At 33.5% G+C, this 14,624-nt stretch overlaps 1 protein-coding gene across 1 annotated transcript; it reads left to right on the top strand.

Moving 5' to 3' along the window:
- Positions 1 to 5,139: 5,139 nt before the first annotated feature.
- LOC132031840 (flavonoid 3',5'-hydroxylase CYP75B138-like) lies at positions 5,140 to 12,445 on the top strand. The gene is given in 5 exon segments (XM_059421730.1): positions 5,140 to 5,239; positions 10,657 to 11,075; positions 11,828 to 11,956; positions 11,959 to 12,053; positions 12,055 to 12,445. Coding segments are annotated over 5 exon segments (1,134 nt in total).
- Positions 12,446 to 14,624: the final 2,179 nt, after the last annotated feature.

Raw genomic sequence — 14,624 nt, 5'->3', positions numbered from 1 at the left:
TATGAAAGAGAAAAATTAAGCAATGAAGATGATAAAGACTAAACAGTGAAAATAAAACCAGATCTGAAAAACTTCAAATCTGCTCTGATACCATGTGGAAAAACAAGAAGAAGAATGCAAAATAGAGAAATTTTCCGGATGATTTCAATGATTTTATGTACACCTATTTATACAATGCAATGCAAATATAGCAACCAATAATATTTGTACACTTGCTAAATTCCTATTGGTTTTGTTCTAACTAATTACAACTATGAAAATGATGGAAGATTCCACTCCTTTGTGTGTTGTACAAGTATGTATGGAAATGATCTGAGGGTTGAGAATTGTCCAACACATCATGTTGGATGATCATTTCCATTGTTGGCACGTGAGGCTTCATGTGCTGATGAATTGGGCCCATTTCCATTTACTCTTGGTCCATTTCCTTTACCTGCATTGTTGGGCCCAATTTTCTTTAGTCTAGAACTTGGCCCATCGTTTTTATTTTGTTGAATCACAACAGTCATTTCCTCTTCTTTCTTGCTCGATTAGACTTAGGGTTTTCCCTCCCATTTCTTTGTCAACTTCGTTTGAATCAATATGGCAATCCTTGCTAATTCCAACATCTTATCCTGGAAATAAACTATAATGTAATTTGGTGCAAACAGTGTGTGAATATTTTTCTTTATTTCTTTCAGTATCACCACATCGGTAAATACTTACCCGCATGTTCGCAATTTATCATGGTTAAGTGTATTAATAAAGTGAATCTATATATTAATTAATCATGATTAAGTGATAGCTTTATATATTCAAACACATGTCATGCATCCATTGATTTGATATAAACATCCAGGGTGAATAAGTGTTTACCCACCATAACTAGGCATAATTATTTTTTATGTATATATAGTAGATGTTGAACCTCTTGCTTCTTAATGTGTTTACTTTAAATTTTGAATTAAAATTCGGGCTCCGCCTTTTACCACTACTGTTCGAACTCATAGCTTTACTTGCGAATTGCCATTTTTGACTATACATAGCAAGTTGCCAAGCTTAACTTTTATCTCTTGTTTTACTTTATATGGCAAGATGCAAGTTGCAACCATAAGATCCTTTTAGGGCCATTAAATAATGGTGGAATAGCTTGGTAGACCCTGTACTTATCCATTTTTGTCATCTTAGTGTTTACATTCTATAGAGTTTCATCTAGACCCTCGAACCATGTATTTTAAACCCCTTTAGCCGTTGACTAAACTTATTTGGCACTACTTTAGCTAAGTTGGATAAAATGCGTGAGGTACACGCGTAATAGGCAAGTGAACACATAGATTTTGACTGAAAAAAAAAGACTAAAATAACAAAAAAGTAAGAATTAAAAGAAAAGAAAAAAATTAAATTAAAAAGTTCATTGTTTTAAAATACATGTTTTGACAGATTTGGGGATCTAGAAAAACTCCGTAGAGCACAAACATCGAAATAACAAAAATGAACAAGTACTGAGCCTACCAAGCTATTCTGCACAAGATAGGGATCTTCCTAACTTTTGATACCGTCCAACTTAGTTGGTGCATCTTCCTAACTTTTGATACCGTCCAACTTAATTGGTGCTTTTTCCTGTCCACAAGACACATAAGGAAATTTTAAATTAGGTTATAAGCATTGTCTTCAATGCCAGCATAAATGTGCTCTTTTAAAGGAAATTTCAGGACATCGTAGCTTTTAGGGATAAGTTCACATACCTTACTCAAAGTATTCCAAATTCCATTTTTACTTGTTCTGTATATTAAAAATAGTTGTTTATTTTTTTTACTTTTTCAGTTTGAAAATTAAGAGATAATTTATCATTTCATACTATTTTACCGTTATTATTAATTATTGGGCTGCACAATTTTTAAAATATGTTTTATTGATTTCAATCATTAGATGACTTATCAATAATTAGGGTTGATATAGTAAATTTCCATTTTTAGTTTAGCCTTTTCAATAACTAGTGTACTTATCCGCGCTTCGCGCGGTCTCTTTAATTACCGACATTTGAATTTACATTACACCAAGCAGACATGTCGAAATGGTTGCCCAACTTCATGTCTCTATATAAAAAATAGAAATTTAGTAGATACACTTTATTTTTTAAATATTTTTTGGAAGGTTTACATAAATAAGAATATAAAATTAAAATATAAAACAAAAAGGATTTCACCCACTTGGTTATGTTTATCTTGGAAAACGAAAACATTGCATACAAGAAAGGGATGAATTCAGGTTGTTAGAGTCACTTGTATTAATCTTCTTTGGGAGTGAAAACCTAAAAAGAAAAAAAAATCTAATTTTACATATCGCAAAATGTAAATTCCTTCATGATTTCTTTTTTTTACTGTCTTGATTTCCTCACCTCCTTTAGTGGAAATCAACTATCAAGTTTTAATTATGTTTGGCAGTGTATTTTTGTTGAGTTATTGGCAGATTCCTTTAAGACTTTTTTTCGAACTATTCGATAAGGATGTCGTTTGACCTTTAGTATATTTTATGGAGACGACACCCATAACACATTAACATTAGATAAGGATGCTATTCATTCAGGAAACTTACACCGATTTTAAAGTATATAAATACATCATTTTTCAAATTAAGAGAGAAAATAGAAGAAATAAACAAATACTTAAATTAAATGCAAATGGTTCTTCATATGAAAGCGATTATATCTTACATGATTTTATCGACATTGATATCCCTCTTGAAAAGAGTAATATATAGTCGTCCATCTGAAAAAACATGCATGTTGCGGCATTTTTTTTTTTTTTTTTTTTTTTTTTTTTTTTGTTGTTGTTGTTGTTGTTGTTTTTGTTGTTGTTAAAGAATTGTTTCCACATAAAATGAAAGTTGAAAATCAATCTCTTTTCTTGACCTTGGTTCATTCTTAAAAATCAAAACCTTTTTTGAGTAAACTAACTTTGAAGGTGCAGCAAAGATATTTACAAAGTAGAATCAGATTTTCAAAACGTCCTTTGAATCTGGATATTTTTTGTTCAAACGTTCACCTTGAAGATTTTTCCGTAACCTTCACATCGGCATATAAAAATAATTTTTCCTCGAATCAATCTAAGTTTTTTTAAAATCTCTTCTAACGAGTGCTGCTACTCGTTTCCTTTTTTAAAAGATGCCATATGTACAATAATCTCATAAAGAAAACAAAAGAAAAAGTAAATAAAGAAGAAAAAAAATATAACAACCACATCCTCCTTGGGACCTTAATCATAAGAAAATAAATGGGAAAAAAAGTACAGAATCAGTGGACAATTTTCCGAGCTCTTGCCGACACCCCATCTCACAAACTGATCAACATTCAAGAGCCTTCTTCATCGAGCCAAACTAAAGCATGAATCTAACACTATGATAATGATATAAGGGAATCACTACAAATATATAAAATGAAAAGGATAATCTTGGGTATGAATTTCATGAACAAAAATTGAACTTATATAGACAGAAATGAAGGAATACCATAAGATATTTTAAACTTTTAAATTAAATGGCTGGGGGTTATGAAAGTAAAAAACTAAAGCATGAGAGTTTTAATATTATTAAGAGTAGGAGTTGAATAGCTATTTGTTATGAAGGTGGACATTAAAACAAATAAAGGAGAAAAAAAAACAACAAATGAAGGAGAAAAAAATAACTGCAAATGGTATTTAAGTGGTTTAGCTACGTGAGCTCTGTTTTTATAACCTTTTTAAACGGTACTTTATCAGTTTTTATTGGCCATTTGGGCTTTTATCAGTTAAAGCAAATAGATCAACCCTTTCTTTTTTCTTTAATACTCCATTTGTCTTAAAAAAAAAAAAAAAAAAAAAAAACATAAATATGAATGCTGGCTATAGAGAGGTGTCACATCACTTTGTCTATGCCTAACTTTATATTATATATAGATAGTGTCAAGTTAATACATGACAAGTAAAAATAGACGGAGGAAGCACTTAATTTACATATATCTCCTTTTTGTTTTGATTTCTTTATAACAATTCTTTTAACTTATACCATTAAGGTAGGAAATTATACTTTGACTAATTTATTCTTTCTAATACACTATTTTGTTTGATTAATTTTATAAACATCTTTCTAGAAAAAATTCTCTAAAAATAAAAGATATGAGATGTACGTGATCCAGGGGTGCACCGTTGAACAAGATGCAGGCCAATAATTTCTTGAACAAGAAGTGAATTATATTTTTCTATTTAACCTGCTATTTGTCTCTTTTTTTTTTTTTTTTTTTTCTGTTTCACTTGTTCGTTATAATCCACCACAGACAGTTAATAGGGCTGAGCATTATTAAGATTAAATCGAACACGAATTCCTTTTGTATTTCGAATTTGATTTGATTTGGATGAAAGATTTATGAACTTTGGATATGTTTAATTTGGTTTTAAATTTTATAAAATAAAAACTAATTAAGAAATTGAAAAAGTTGACTTATTTAATAGGAAAATTTTCATAAATAGCACTATTTATGTCTCTAATAACAAGTTATGATGATATTATTGAGTTTTCAAAATATAGCAATAGTTTTTTTTTTCTTCAAAACATATCATACATGCACACATAAACTAGCGGCAAACATACATACAGTTTATACATGCACATACATATTTACATCAGCTGTCATACATACATATGTATGTCGCCATCATACATACAGTAAAAAATTTGCTAAAAAATGAAAATCTAGCCATTTTTTGTAATAATTTAAAAGTTTCATAGGCTAATTTCATCGCCAGTGGTACTTCGTACCAGCAATCAGGGCATTCCTCTTTGTCATTGTTAGATCTTTTCCTTATTTCGTAATTTACTTATTTTGTTATTAACAAAATGTTAACCAGAGGACTCAGGTTTGAGCTATGAGAATGAAAAAAATCACCAGTAGGGAAGCTTTCTCCCTTAAATGGGTCATAAGCGACCTCGAATTTGGATTAATCGTGCTAGTGAGTTTGAATCCCTCGAAACAAGCTTATATTGACATGTTAAAATCCAACATTATCTCAGGCTCAGGGGTGGAGAGTGGGCGGGTGGTGTGCGGGTAGGGGTAGGTAGGTGGGTGTTGGGGGTACTGGTGGGTGTGCGGTGGGGGTTGGGAGGGTGCGGGCGGTGGTGGTGATTGTGATGACAGAGGTGGTTAATGATGGTGGGGTGGTGAGGGTTTGGAGGATGGGAGCAGTGGTGGTTGTGATGGTGGAGGTTGTTAGTGGTGGAGTAGTGGGAGGTAGAGATGAAGTCGGGTGGTTTGTGGTGCGGTGGGGGTGGGGTAGGGGTAGGGGTGGAGCTATTGTGGACAAAGTGGTGGTAAATATTATCCATACAATAATATCTCTTAATTATACTAAGACTTTTTTGAAAATCATAATGATTAAGACCTATTCAAACTAAGTAGGCATTTGGACATGCGATTTCATCTCATGATTTGAAATCATGACATGAAATCATGATGATTTGAAGTTGAAGTTTTGTTTGGACATGCAATTTGGATTTCTTAACTTGTAGTTTTTCTTATAGACATTAAAACCCCAGAAGTTGTGAAAACCATCAGAACTTTCCCAATTCTTATACAATCTTACCAAATGAGCAAGTCATAGTTCATAACAAAATTATATGCTACTAGAAGGCCTTTCTAAAAAATACAATATCAATTGATCAAACTCTAGTTCAATAAAATGGAAAATTGAATGTGAATTGTAGTGTAACTACTCGTTAATATAATCCTCCCACATGATTGGTAAGAGTAAATTTGTCATAAATATACTACCAACTTGTAGATCTTTTAATATTTGATATAAATGGTTGGTAAACATGATTAGTAAATATATTTACCAACTTATGGATCTATTTTTACAAAATATAAACTTACGAGGCCTTAGCATTCTAGCAGTTGCATCATAAAGGATGAATATATATATATGTATATATTAAAAATTAAATGGTTTATGGCAGAAATCAAATAATTCGTTCACCCATGAAATTGATACTGGCAATAAGCATGAGTACATGACTGCCCATTAAAATCTAAGGACTCTAAAACGGCATCGGTAAGGAAAGGATGTGAATAACTTTTAAGTCATAGAATTAAAGATTGACTGCATTTAGATGAACATCGAGAAATTCCAGATAAATATCTTTGAGAACCCAAGCTACGATTGAGTGTGCAATCAAATCTCATATTAATAGTTGAAAAGATTAGAAAGCTACATAAAAGGTGTAACTAAGGTTATTTTTAGTGATATGAGGTCATTTCGGAATAGTCATAAGAGTTTGGCCCAGAACAAATAATTTCACACCATGTTAAAAGTATCTTTTGAGTAGAATAGTCCAACAACTAGTATTAGAGTTAGTAGTTCGACAAGACGAGTAGGGAGATGATGGCGTAGGGCTCGATTTACTACTTTTACCATGGCAAAAGTAGCTTATAAACGAATGGGCACATTAAGCTAGAATAAGCTAGTTCTGGAGGCTGCTTAGCAATGGATAATTTTCATTAAACACGTCGAGAACAAGCTTGGATTCATAACCAGAGTTTCAGACGAAGAAGCAAAAGGTACAAGAGTTATCTAATTCTGATGAGGTGGCAGTTGCAGTGACACTTGTACTCTCCGGTACAATCACTACGTGCTGATGACCATTATTTTTGTTTTGATCAGATTCTGGGATTGGTTGATCAGTTGGATTTTTTTTTTTTGTTGAGCGGTTCATGTGTAACAGGATCAATACCCATTTTAAGAAGCTTTTTCTTAATATGTGTGTTCCAATGATTTTTTATCTCAATGTCAGTCCTTCCTGGTAATCTTGCAACAATCTTGGACCACTTGATTAAAATAAATTAATAAATATGCTATAGTACCATACAATTATTGTTACAAAAAGTTTGAAAAACAGAATGGAGACAAACTAAAGCAAGGTAAGGGAAAAAGAATTACTAATTTAACTATTTTAAGTCCACTTTAGGAAGACATGAAATATATTGATCATTGATAAGATAAATAAACAATTCTTTCGGAAGCCATAATATTTTAATATTAGCTAGTACATGGAGATGTAAAATAGACTAATCTCCATGCTTGAATGCTCTCTACATAGAGTTGCACGAGATGCACGTGCATCTTGTGCAACTCTATGCATCTCGTATTTGAATATTATATCTCAATTCACATTCTCACATGTGAATCTGATTATTTTTCATTAAATCAAAGACGTGATTTTGTTTAGAAAACTAATTTAATTGAAGCGAAATAAAATTTGAATCCAGGGCCTCTTCTTTTTATTTTGTTTTGAGAATATGTTAAATTGTTTGATCAATTAATCTAACAGTTTAATCTTTTAAATAAGATGGCTATACATTTTAACACTCATGATTTGGCAAACTCATCAAAGTAACTAATCAAATGATTGGATTAATTAAGCCGACAATTAAGATATGATGGTAAACATAGTACGCGATTACTTCCCCATGTTTGAAAGGTCTTGTAAACATGGTGATGAAGAAATGGTTGAGTAAGCGTGCAATCACAGAGAGAAGATATTGTTTGAAATGGGAAGAAAAAAAAAGTGAAAAAGAAAAAAAAAAACAAATCTTTAGGAGTTTGGGCAAAAGGGTTAAAGAGAAAGACGAGTATCGCCACGGACCTGTCGTAGGACGGATAAAATTTCTGCATAATTCTTAATCAAAGATTTTGGATTCGAATACTGAAATGAGAAAAATTGCTAGTAGACTAATCTTCATGCTTGAATGCTCTCCACATAGAGTTGCATGAGATGCACGTGTGGCGCACGAGATGCACATGTGTGAGCTAGTTTTATTGAATATACTTGAGAACTCTTATTAAGATTTGACTTTAGGCCACCAATTTTATTGAACCGTCCTTGGGTAAATTTTTCCATTTATGAAAAATATTTAACAGGAAGATCTTTTTGGTGTTTAGTTGGAGAGTGATAAACATTTTCAAAGATAATGTTTTCGTGACATTTTTAGTATTGATGGTGATAACAATGTCTTAGTGTTGGCTAAAACTATAATCAGAGCTTAAAAGTTGAGATAATTGTAACCAAAATGATATCTTACTTCGGCCCAAAAATAAAAAACGTGATGCCCATGACACAAAGGGCGAGGCGGGTAGGTCACAGAGAAGCAGTGACAAACTTCTAGCCACAAATTAAGCATGTATATAACTTTCTTTTGAATTGGACATTAGTGCTTTAGTACTCACTTGAAACCATGAGTATGGAGAATTTTTCTACCAGTAGTTTTGGAGCTCTCATCATCGCCTACATATAACGTGTCTTCATTCTCTATCATTTCTACTCTTCACTTCTTCGACGCAGCGACTATAACCTAAGAAAACTGGGTTATAGGGTTTCCATTAGACCGGAAGTGCCTATACTTGACGGTGCCTCCTGTTGACACCCAATTTTAACCCTCCGTTCTTCCAATTTATCCCTCGAGCTTCTAAGTTATTGATAAATCAAATACTTCATCGTCACTACTATTTTCACTATTATTATTGTTTTGTTACCAATACAACAATTATTAGTACTATTATTACTACTACTGCTACTACTATTATTATTACTATTATATTGTAATTATCTAACTATTATATTGTAATTATCTACCTAAATTAATATTTTACTTTTAATATTAATGAATATTGAGTGTGAAGGATGGCGTACTTATTCTAAGTAGAACTGTAGAAGCCCATGGAAATTGGAGTAAGAAGGAAAAGGCGTTGCATCTTCAACCCAACATCTGCAGCTATTTTAGCCCATTCGTTTTAGCCAATCTCCTAAGAGCGCTCGTCCTTTCGCATGCTCTTCTTCTCCCTTTACCATTTCCAGGACAGCCCCAAGCTGGTCTTTTGCCCACAGACCGTTTAGATACAACTGGAGTATGGTGTGCGATTTTCCCTTTTACTGATTATGTGCATTCTTTTTTTGCCATCTTAAGATTCAGATCTCATGTATTAATTTTAAGAGCATTATGTAGTTTCACTGCTTCACTGTAATGTAGAATGCATACTTTGATAATTTACAATCATTTAAGATGAGACTTGGATACAAAATGGAAAACTTTTCTCTACTGGACGTAGATCATTTCATTCTTGTATTTCTTCATGTATTTTTCTTTTTATCTAGAAATATATTGTGAATATATTTTGCACAAGTTGTCTCGCTAATCTTCACCCTATTTTTTTTTTCTTTACATGTAATGTACCTGGAGCAATTAAGAGTCTCGTTTTGAGACTCAACATGGTTGCCGCTAAGCCCTAGACTTGCACTTACATCTCCAGTAACACCTCTCATCCGAACAAAATACAAAAGAGAGGTGACAAACAGCGGATATCCCCCTTCTATTGTGTCAATCGCTTTATATATTTCTTACGCATCTCTTGACTTGCTAGCATATTTTTATTTCCTTTCATATGCATAGTTAAGTTAAGAGTACTTCGGGTAGTTAACCTTATGGGGTAGTTTAGAGATAACGGATTTAGAGTTCAAGAGATTTCGAAGCGACGTCTTAAAGAGTTGTTAATTTAGACTACTTTCATTGGTTCAGAATTTTGAGTTATTTTTTTATGGAAGTATATCTCTAACTATACCTCAGATCAATAACAAATTTTTGTTAATTCAATTACGCCAACTGAAGTTTAAACAAGTGAATGTTTTTTTAGTTTTAAATATCTTGGCTAATAATTTCAGTTTTCAGTAAGCACAAACAAGCCTTTTGCAAGCTTAAAAATATTATCTGTACTCAGTTCCTCTAAATAAAAGGGGCAATTTTTCCGTAAGTTGTCAAACATTTTTTCACAAAAGTTCCAAGTTTCTGTTTAAATGATTTTCTTAACGTATAAGACAAAATTTCTAATGAAGTCCCATTACTTTCTTTGTAACTTGGCTAATTATTCACTTTTTGCTCAACTATGATGTCTACTTACGTTAACTTTATACACTACTTTCAACTAGTGCACTAAATACTACTCCTCCCTCTGTTTCAATTTATGTGAACCCATTATTATTTGAGGAGTCTACGAGGTGGTTCATTGACCAAGTTTTCTTACATTTTTTCAAAATTATTTGAATTATAAATTATCATGACTTATAGTACTTTTTATATAGTTTTCAAATATATAAACTTTAGTTTTACAAACTTGAAATATCTATGTCAAAATTTACGGTCAAAGTTATAAAGTTTGATCCATGTACTCCGAAAAGGTTCATATAAATTGAAATGGAGGGAGCATTACTTGAAATATCTATGTCAAAATTTACGGTCAAAGTTATAAAGTTTGACCCTCGTACTCCGAAAAAGTTCACATAAATTGAAACGGAGGGAGTATTATTTCAAAAAATTCTCAATGCATTACTTCTATAAATTAATCTAAGTTTGGTTGGTAATCGTTTTTAACGGATTCTAGTGGATGCTTAACACCTTCCCATTAGTATAATTAGAACCCTCACCTAGAATCATATTAGTTAAGCAAGCCATTAATCGGAGTTAATGTTTAGCATTTACTTAGTTAAAATAGGTGTCCTAATTCATCTTTAAAAATAATTAGGTGGCGACTCCTTAAGTTAATAATGTAGGAATCACCAATATGTTGTACTCTACTTTGACCCGGTTAAAATGGGGTATAGCATCGCCTGTGAATATTGGTGAACAGATGTTCTTGACATTGCTTAATGTGGTAATTACAAGCAGGTTATGGGGTGGCACAGTGAAAGGTGAGAAAAGAGCTAGGTTTGGAGCAGAATTTAGGCATGTTGTTACTAAGATAACTGAGCTGTTAGGTACTCCAAATGTTTCCGATTTTTACCCGGGCTTGGAAAGGTTTGATTTGCAGGGTGTTACAAAGAAGATGAAGGTGTTGGCAAAGAGATTTGATAAGATATTTGAGACCATGATTGATCAAAGACAAAAATTAGATACAAATGGTGGGATGGGAACTGCTGTTGACCAAGAAATCAAGGATTTTTTGCAAGTTTTGCTGAAGATGAAAGATGATGCAGATGCCAAAATGCCTCTGACCTTGACTGAACTCAAAGCCTTACTCATGGTATGTTATATGAATTGTGCATTCTACTAAAACACAACAAAATTTCCTCTCCCCAGTTCCAAACTTCAAATAAATCATAGTCATCACTGCATTATTATTGAGTAGCCAAGGTTGCATTTGTCTTCAACCTTTCATACCTTATCTATATGGATGAACAATTACTTACACTGATCATGAAGGCAGATCTTTTCTTAGTTATAATAAAAAGGATTAGAATCAAATGAAAGAGAAAGTGGGATTGTAAATTTATTGAAGAATTATCGGGGCATATGAGTTTTTTTTTTTTTTTTTTTAAGAAGAATCAGATTCATAAATTCATGTCCCGAGCTGTTGGTTGCATTCTTCTAGTATAGGAAAATTCACTTTCGTTAGATGTGGTGCTGGTTTACAAGTTTGCATTTTACTTCAAATAGTCTATCCTTACCTATTCCGGATGAAAAATTGGCTTATAGTGATATTATTAGTCATAATAAGAGGATAAAATTCTAACATAAGTGAAAAATAGGATTGTAAATGTATTGAAGAATTATTGCGGCAGATAAGTAGTAATAAATATAAGAAGAATCATATTCGATGTCTTGACCTGTTGGTCGCTACCTAGTTATTTGACTGCACTAAGGAAAGAGTCATTTAACATCAGATAATATGTAAAGACTTAATTCGGTAACTCTGAACCTTGAAATGAACTCCAATATACAGTTCTACAAATAAAAAATTGTTGCACATGATAACCTCACAAATACTATGGACAGAATATGGTTGCCGGTGGAACTGACACAACCTCCAACACAGTTGAGTTTGCCATGGCTGAAATTATGAAGAAACCAGACGTCCTGAGGAAATTACAACAGGAACTGGAGACAGTTGTGGGAAAAGATAATATATAGTGGAAGAGTCTCATATTACACAGTTACCATATTTCTATGTGGTTATGAAAGAAGCCTTGCGCATACATCCAGTGCTCCCACTCTTGGTTCCCTCCAAGTGAGACATGCACTGTGGGAGGATACACTGTTCCTGAAGGACCTTGTGTTTTCGTAAATGTATGGGCTATATACAGAGATCCTTCTATCTGGAAAAATCCAACTGAGATCCATCCAGAGAGATTTTTGGACAATAAATGGGACTATAGTGGAAATGATTTCAACTACTTTCCGTTTGGTTCAGGCAGAAGAATCTGTGTGGGGATTATCATGGCAGAGAGGATGTTCTTGTATTCATTGGCTTCACTTATTCATTTTTTCGACTGGAAGTTGCCCGAAGGAGACAAATTAGACCTCACAGAAAAGTTTGGTATTGTTTTGAAGAAGAAAATGCCTCTGGTGGCTATACCGACTCCAAGATTATCCAATCCAACACTCTATGAGTAAGATAAAAGATGTTGCTCTATCCTGGCAAATGGTCTTATAAACAACTCAAAGTTCCATTGTTCCATGTAAAATAGGTAATTTACGTGACTACTTAAATATTGTATACTGAATCGAATTTGAAATAATACTACATGTATTACTTTATTGGAGCACTTAAAATGACAAAGAATGCCCTTCATAGTACTACTTATTAAGTTAGTTTTCCTTTAAAGGACGAGACGATTGGCATCTTCTTGATAGATATGTGAACAGCCTTCGAGCACAGTGTGGGTATTATAGAAAATTAAATCTTTATCCAATTTTAAAATGGAACACAAATTTTATATTATACAATCCATATATATGGATTTTAATGCAATGAACCAAATAGCCAATAACAAATACAAATAATGCAGTAATTATTATGCTTCGCAATAAATCCTTATATTGTAATTTGTGTATAATATATACTTGAACAAAATAACCCCAAAGAGTCTGCACGCCCTTTACAGAGTAAGGTCTGATGAGCACAGATGCTTTTAATTATTCTCATTGAAGTTTGCAATCTCCTGTTTCCTGCCTTTTGCTGGTGTTTTTGTGATTATTGAAATGCTTTTGTAGAGATGATGCTTCTGTCATTTGTACAATCAACTATGGGAATGCGTTCCCTGTAACTGGGATCCATTTGAAATTCTATACAGTTGGTAAACATCAAGAAGTCTATTTGATGTGTACCAAGTGTATGGACTGAACTAGTTACAATTCAGGCACACCGAGTTGCAGGTTTTATATTCTTGATGTGTACCAACTGTATGGAAACATTTGAATCAATTTTAATGGATCACATTTCCATAGTTCATCATACAAAAGACGGAATCATCATGCAGATACAGACACATTATTATCTTACTCATATAGTGTTGGATTGGACAATCTTGGAGCTTCAAAACAATACCAAACTTCGCTGTAAGGTCCAATTTCTCTCCTTCGGGCAACTTCCAGTCGAAAGAATGAATGAGTGAAGCCAGTGAATACATGAACATCCGCTCTGTCATGGCTATGCCCGCACAAATTCTTCCGCCAGAAGTAGTTGAAATCATTCCCGCATAGAAGGATCTTTCTATATAGCCTATACATTTATGAAAACACGAGATCCTTCAGTAACGGTATATCCTCCCACAGTGCACGTCTCAGTAGGACATGAGGTACCAAGAGTGGGAGCGTTGGATGTCAAAATTAAATCATGAAAATATGATCCGTCCAATTCACTCAAGTCCCATTTATTTACTCAGCCAATTTGACCCCCACAATTTATCTCATCTAAAAGTTGTGTTGGCAGCCCAGATGGACTCATAATTTTTTTTTTTATCAAGATATGTTTTATTCTTTACTTTGTTTTATTTCTTAGATAAAATTTAATCCATCTTGAAAAAATTCATCTCAGCCCAATAATTTTGATTAAATCCATTTTTAGAGGCGGAGCCAGGATTTGAAGTTAACTGGTTTCAAGATTCTAGTTCTTTGAAGTTACTGTGTTCGGTATTATAGTTCTTTCAAGTTATTGAGTTCTAAATTAAGAATGTGTACATATTCAGTGGTTTTCTTAAGACAAATACAAGGCTTGGACCAAAGTTACTAGATTCGCCCGAACACGTAACATGTACACTGGCTCCGCCCATGGGCGGAGCCACCTTGGCTTGAGGGGTGTCAAGCGACATGTAACACCCCGTAAACTTGAACTAGGTGTGAATATATAAAAATCTAGTATTAAGATGATATTTTATCTATATGAATCCATTCTTGGTGAATTCGGGTGGAGGATCGTCGTTTTGAAGTCAAACCAATTAGTGAAGTTCTTAAGGCCTCTTAAATTCGCCTAAGTTTTGGTAGGTCTGTCTTCTAGGCGATTTTTATGAAAATGTGTTGAGAATTTGGAACCACTTCCTCAATGAAAGTTGTAGATCTTTGAAATAGCTTTCCAAAGGTAGGTCGCCCAGCCCAAACGAAGTTAAGTACAAGAAGTTATGTCCATTTTACCGAACACTGTACAGAACCGACACACGCCGCCTTTTCAGGCGCGTGGGGGCGCGTGCAATGGCCCCGCATCGCAGGCCAATCGTGCAAGTCTGAGTGTTGAGCTGCAGAACATCGCGCGATGGTCCCGCATCGTGGACCCATCGCGTAACGGGTCGGATTTAGG

Source organism: Lycium ferocissimum, chromosome 9 (assembly GCF_029784015.1).
Source record: "Lycium ferocissimum isolate CSIRO_LF1 chromosome 9, AGI_CSIRO_Lferr_CH_V1, whole genome shotgun sequence".
Lineage (NCBI taxonomy): Eukaryota > Viridiplantae > Streptophyta > Magnoliopsida > Solanales > Solanaceae > Lycium > Lycium ferocissimum.
This window is presented reverse-complemented; position numbering and strand designations above follow the sequence as displayed.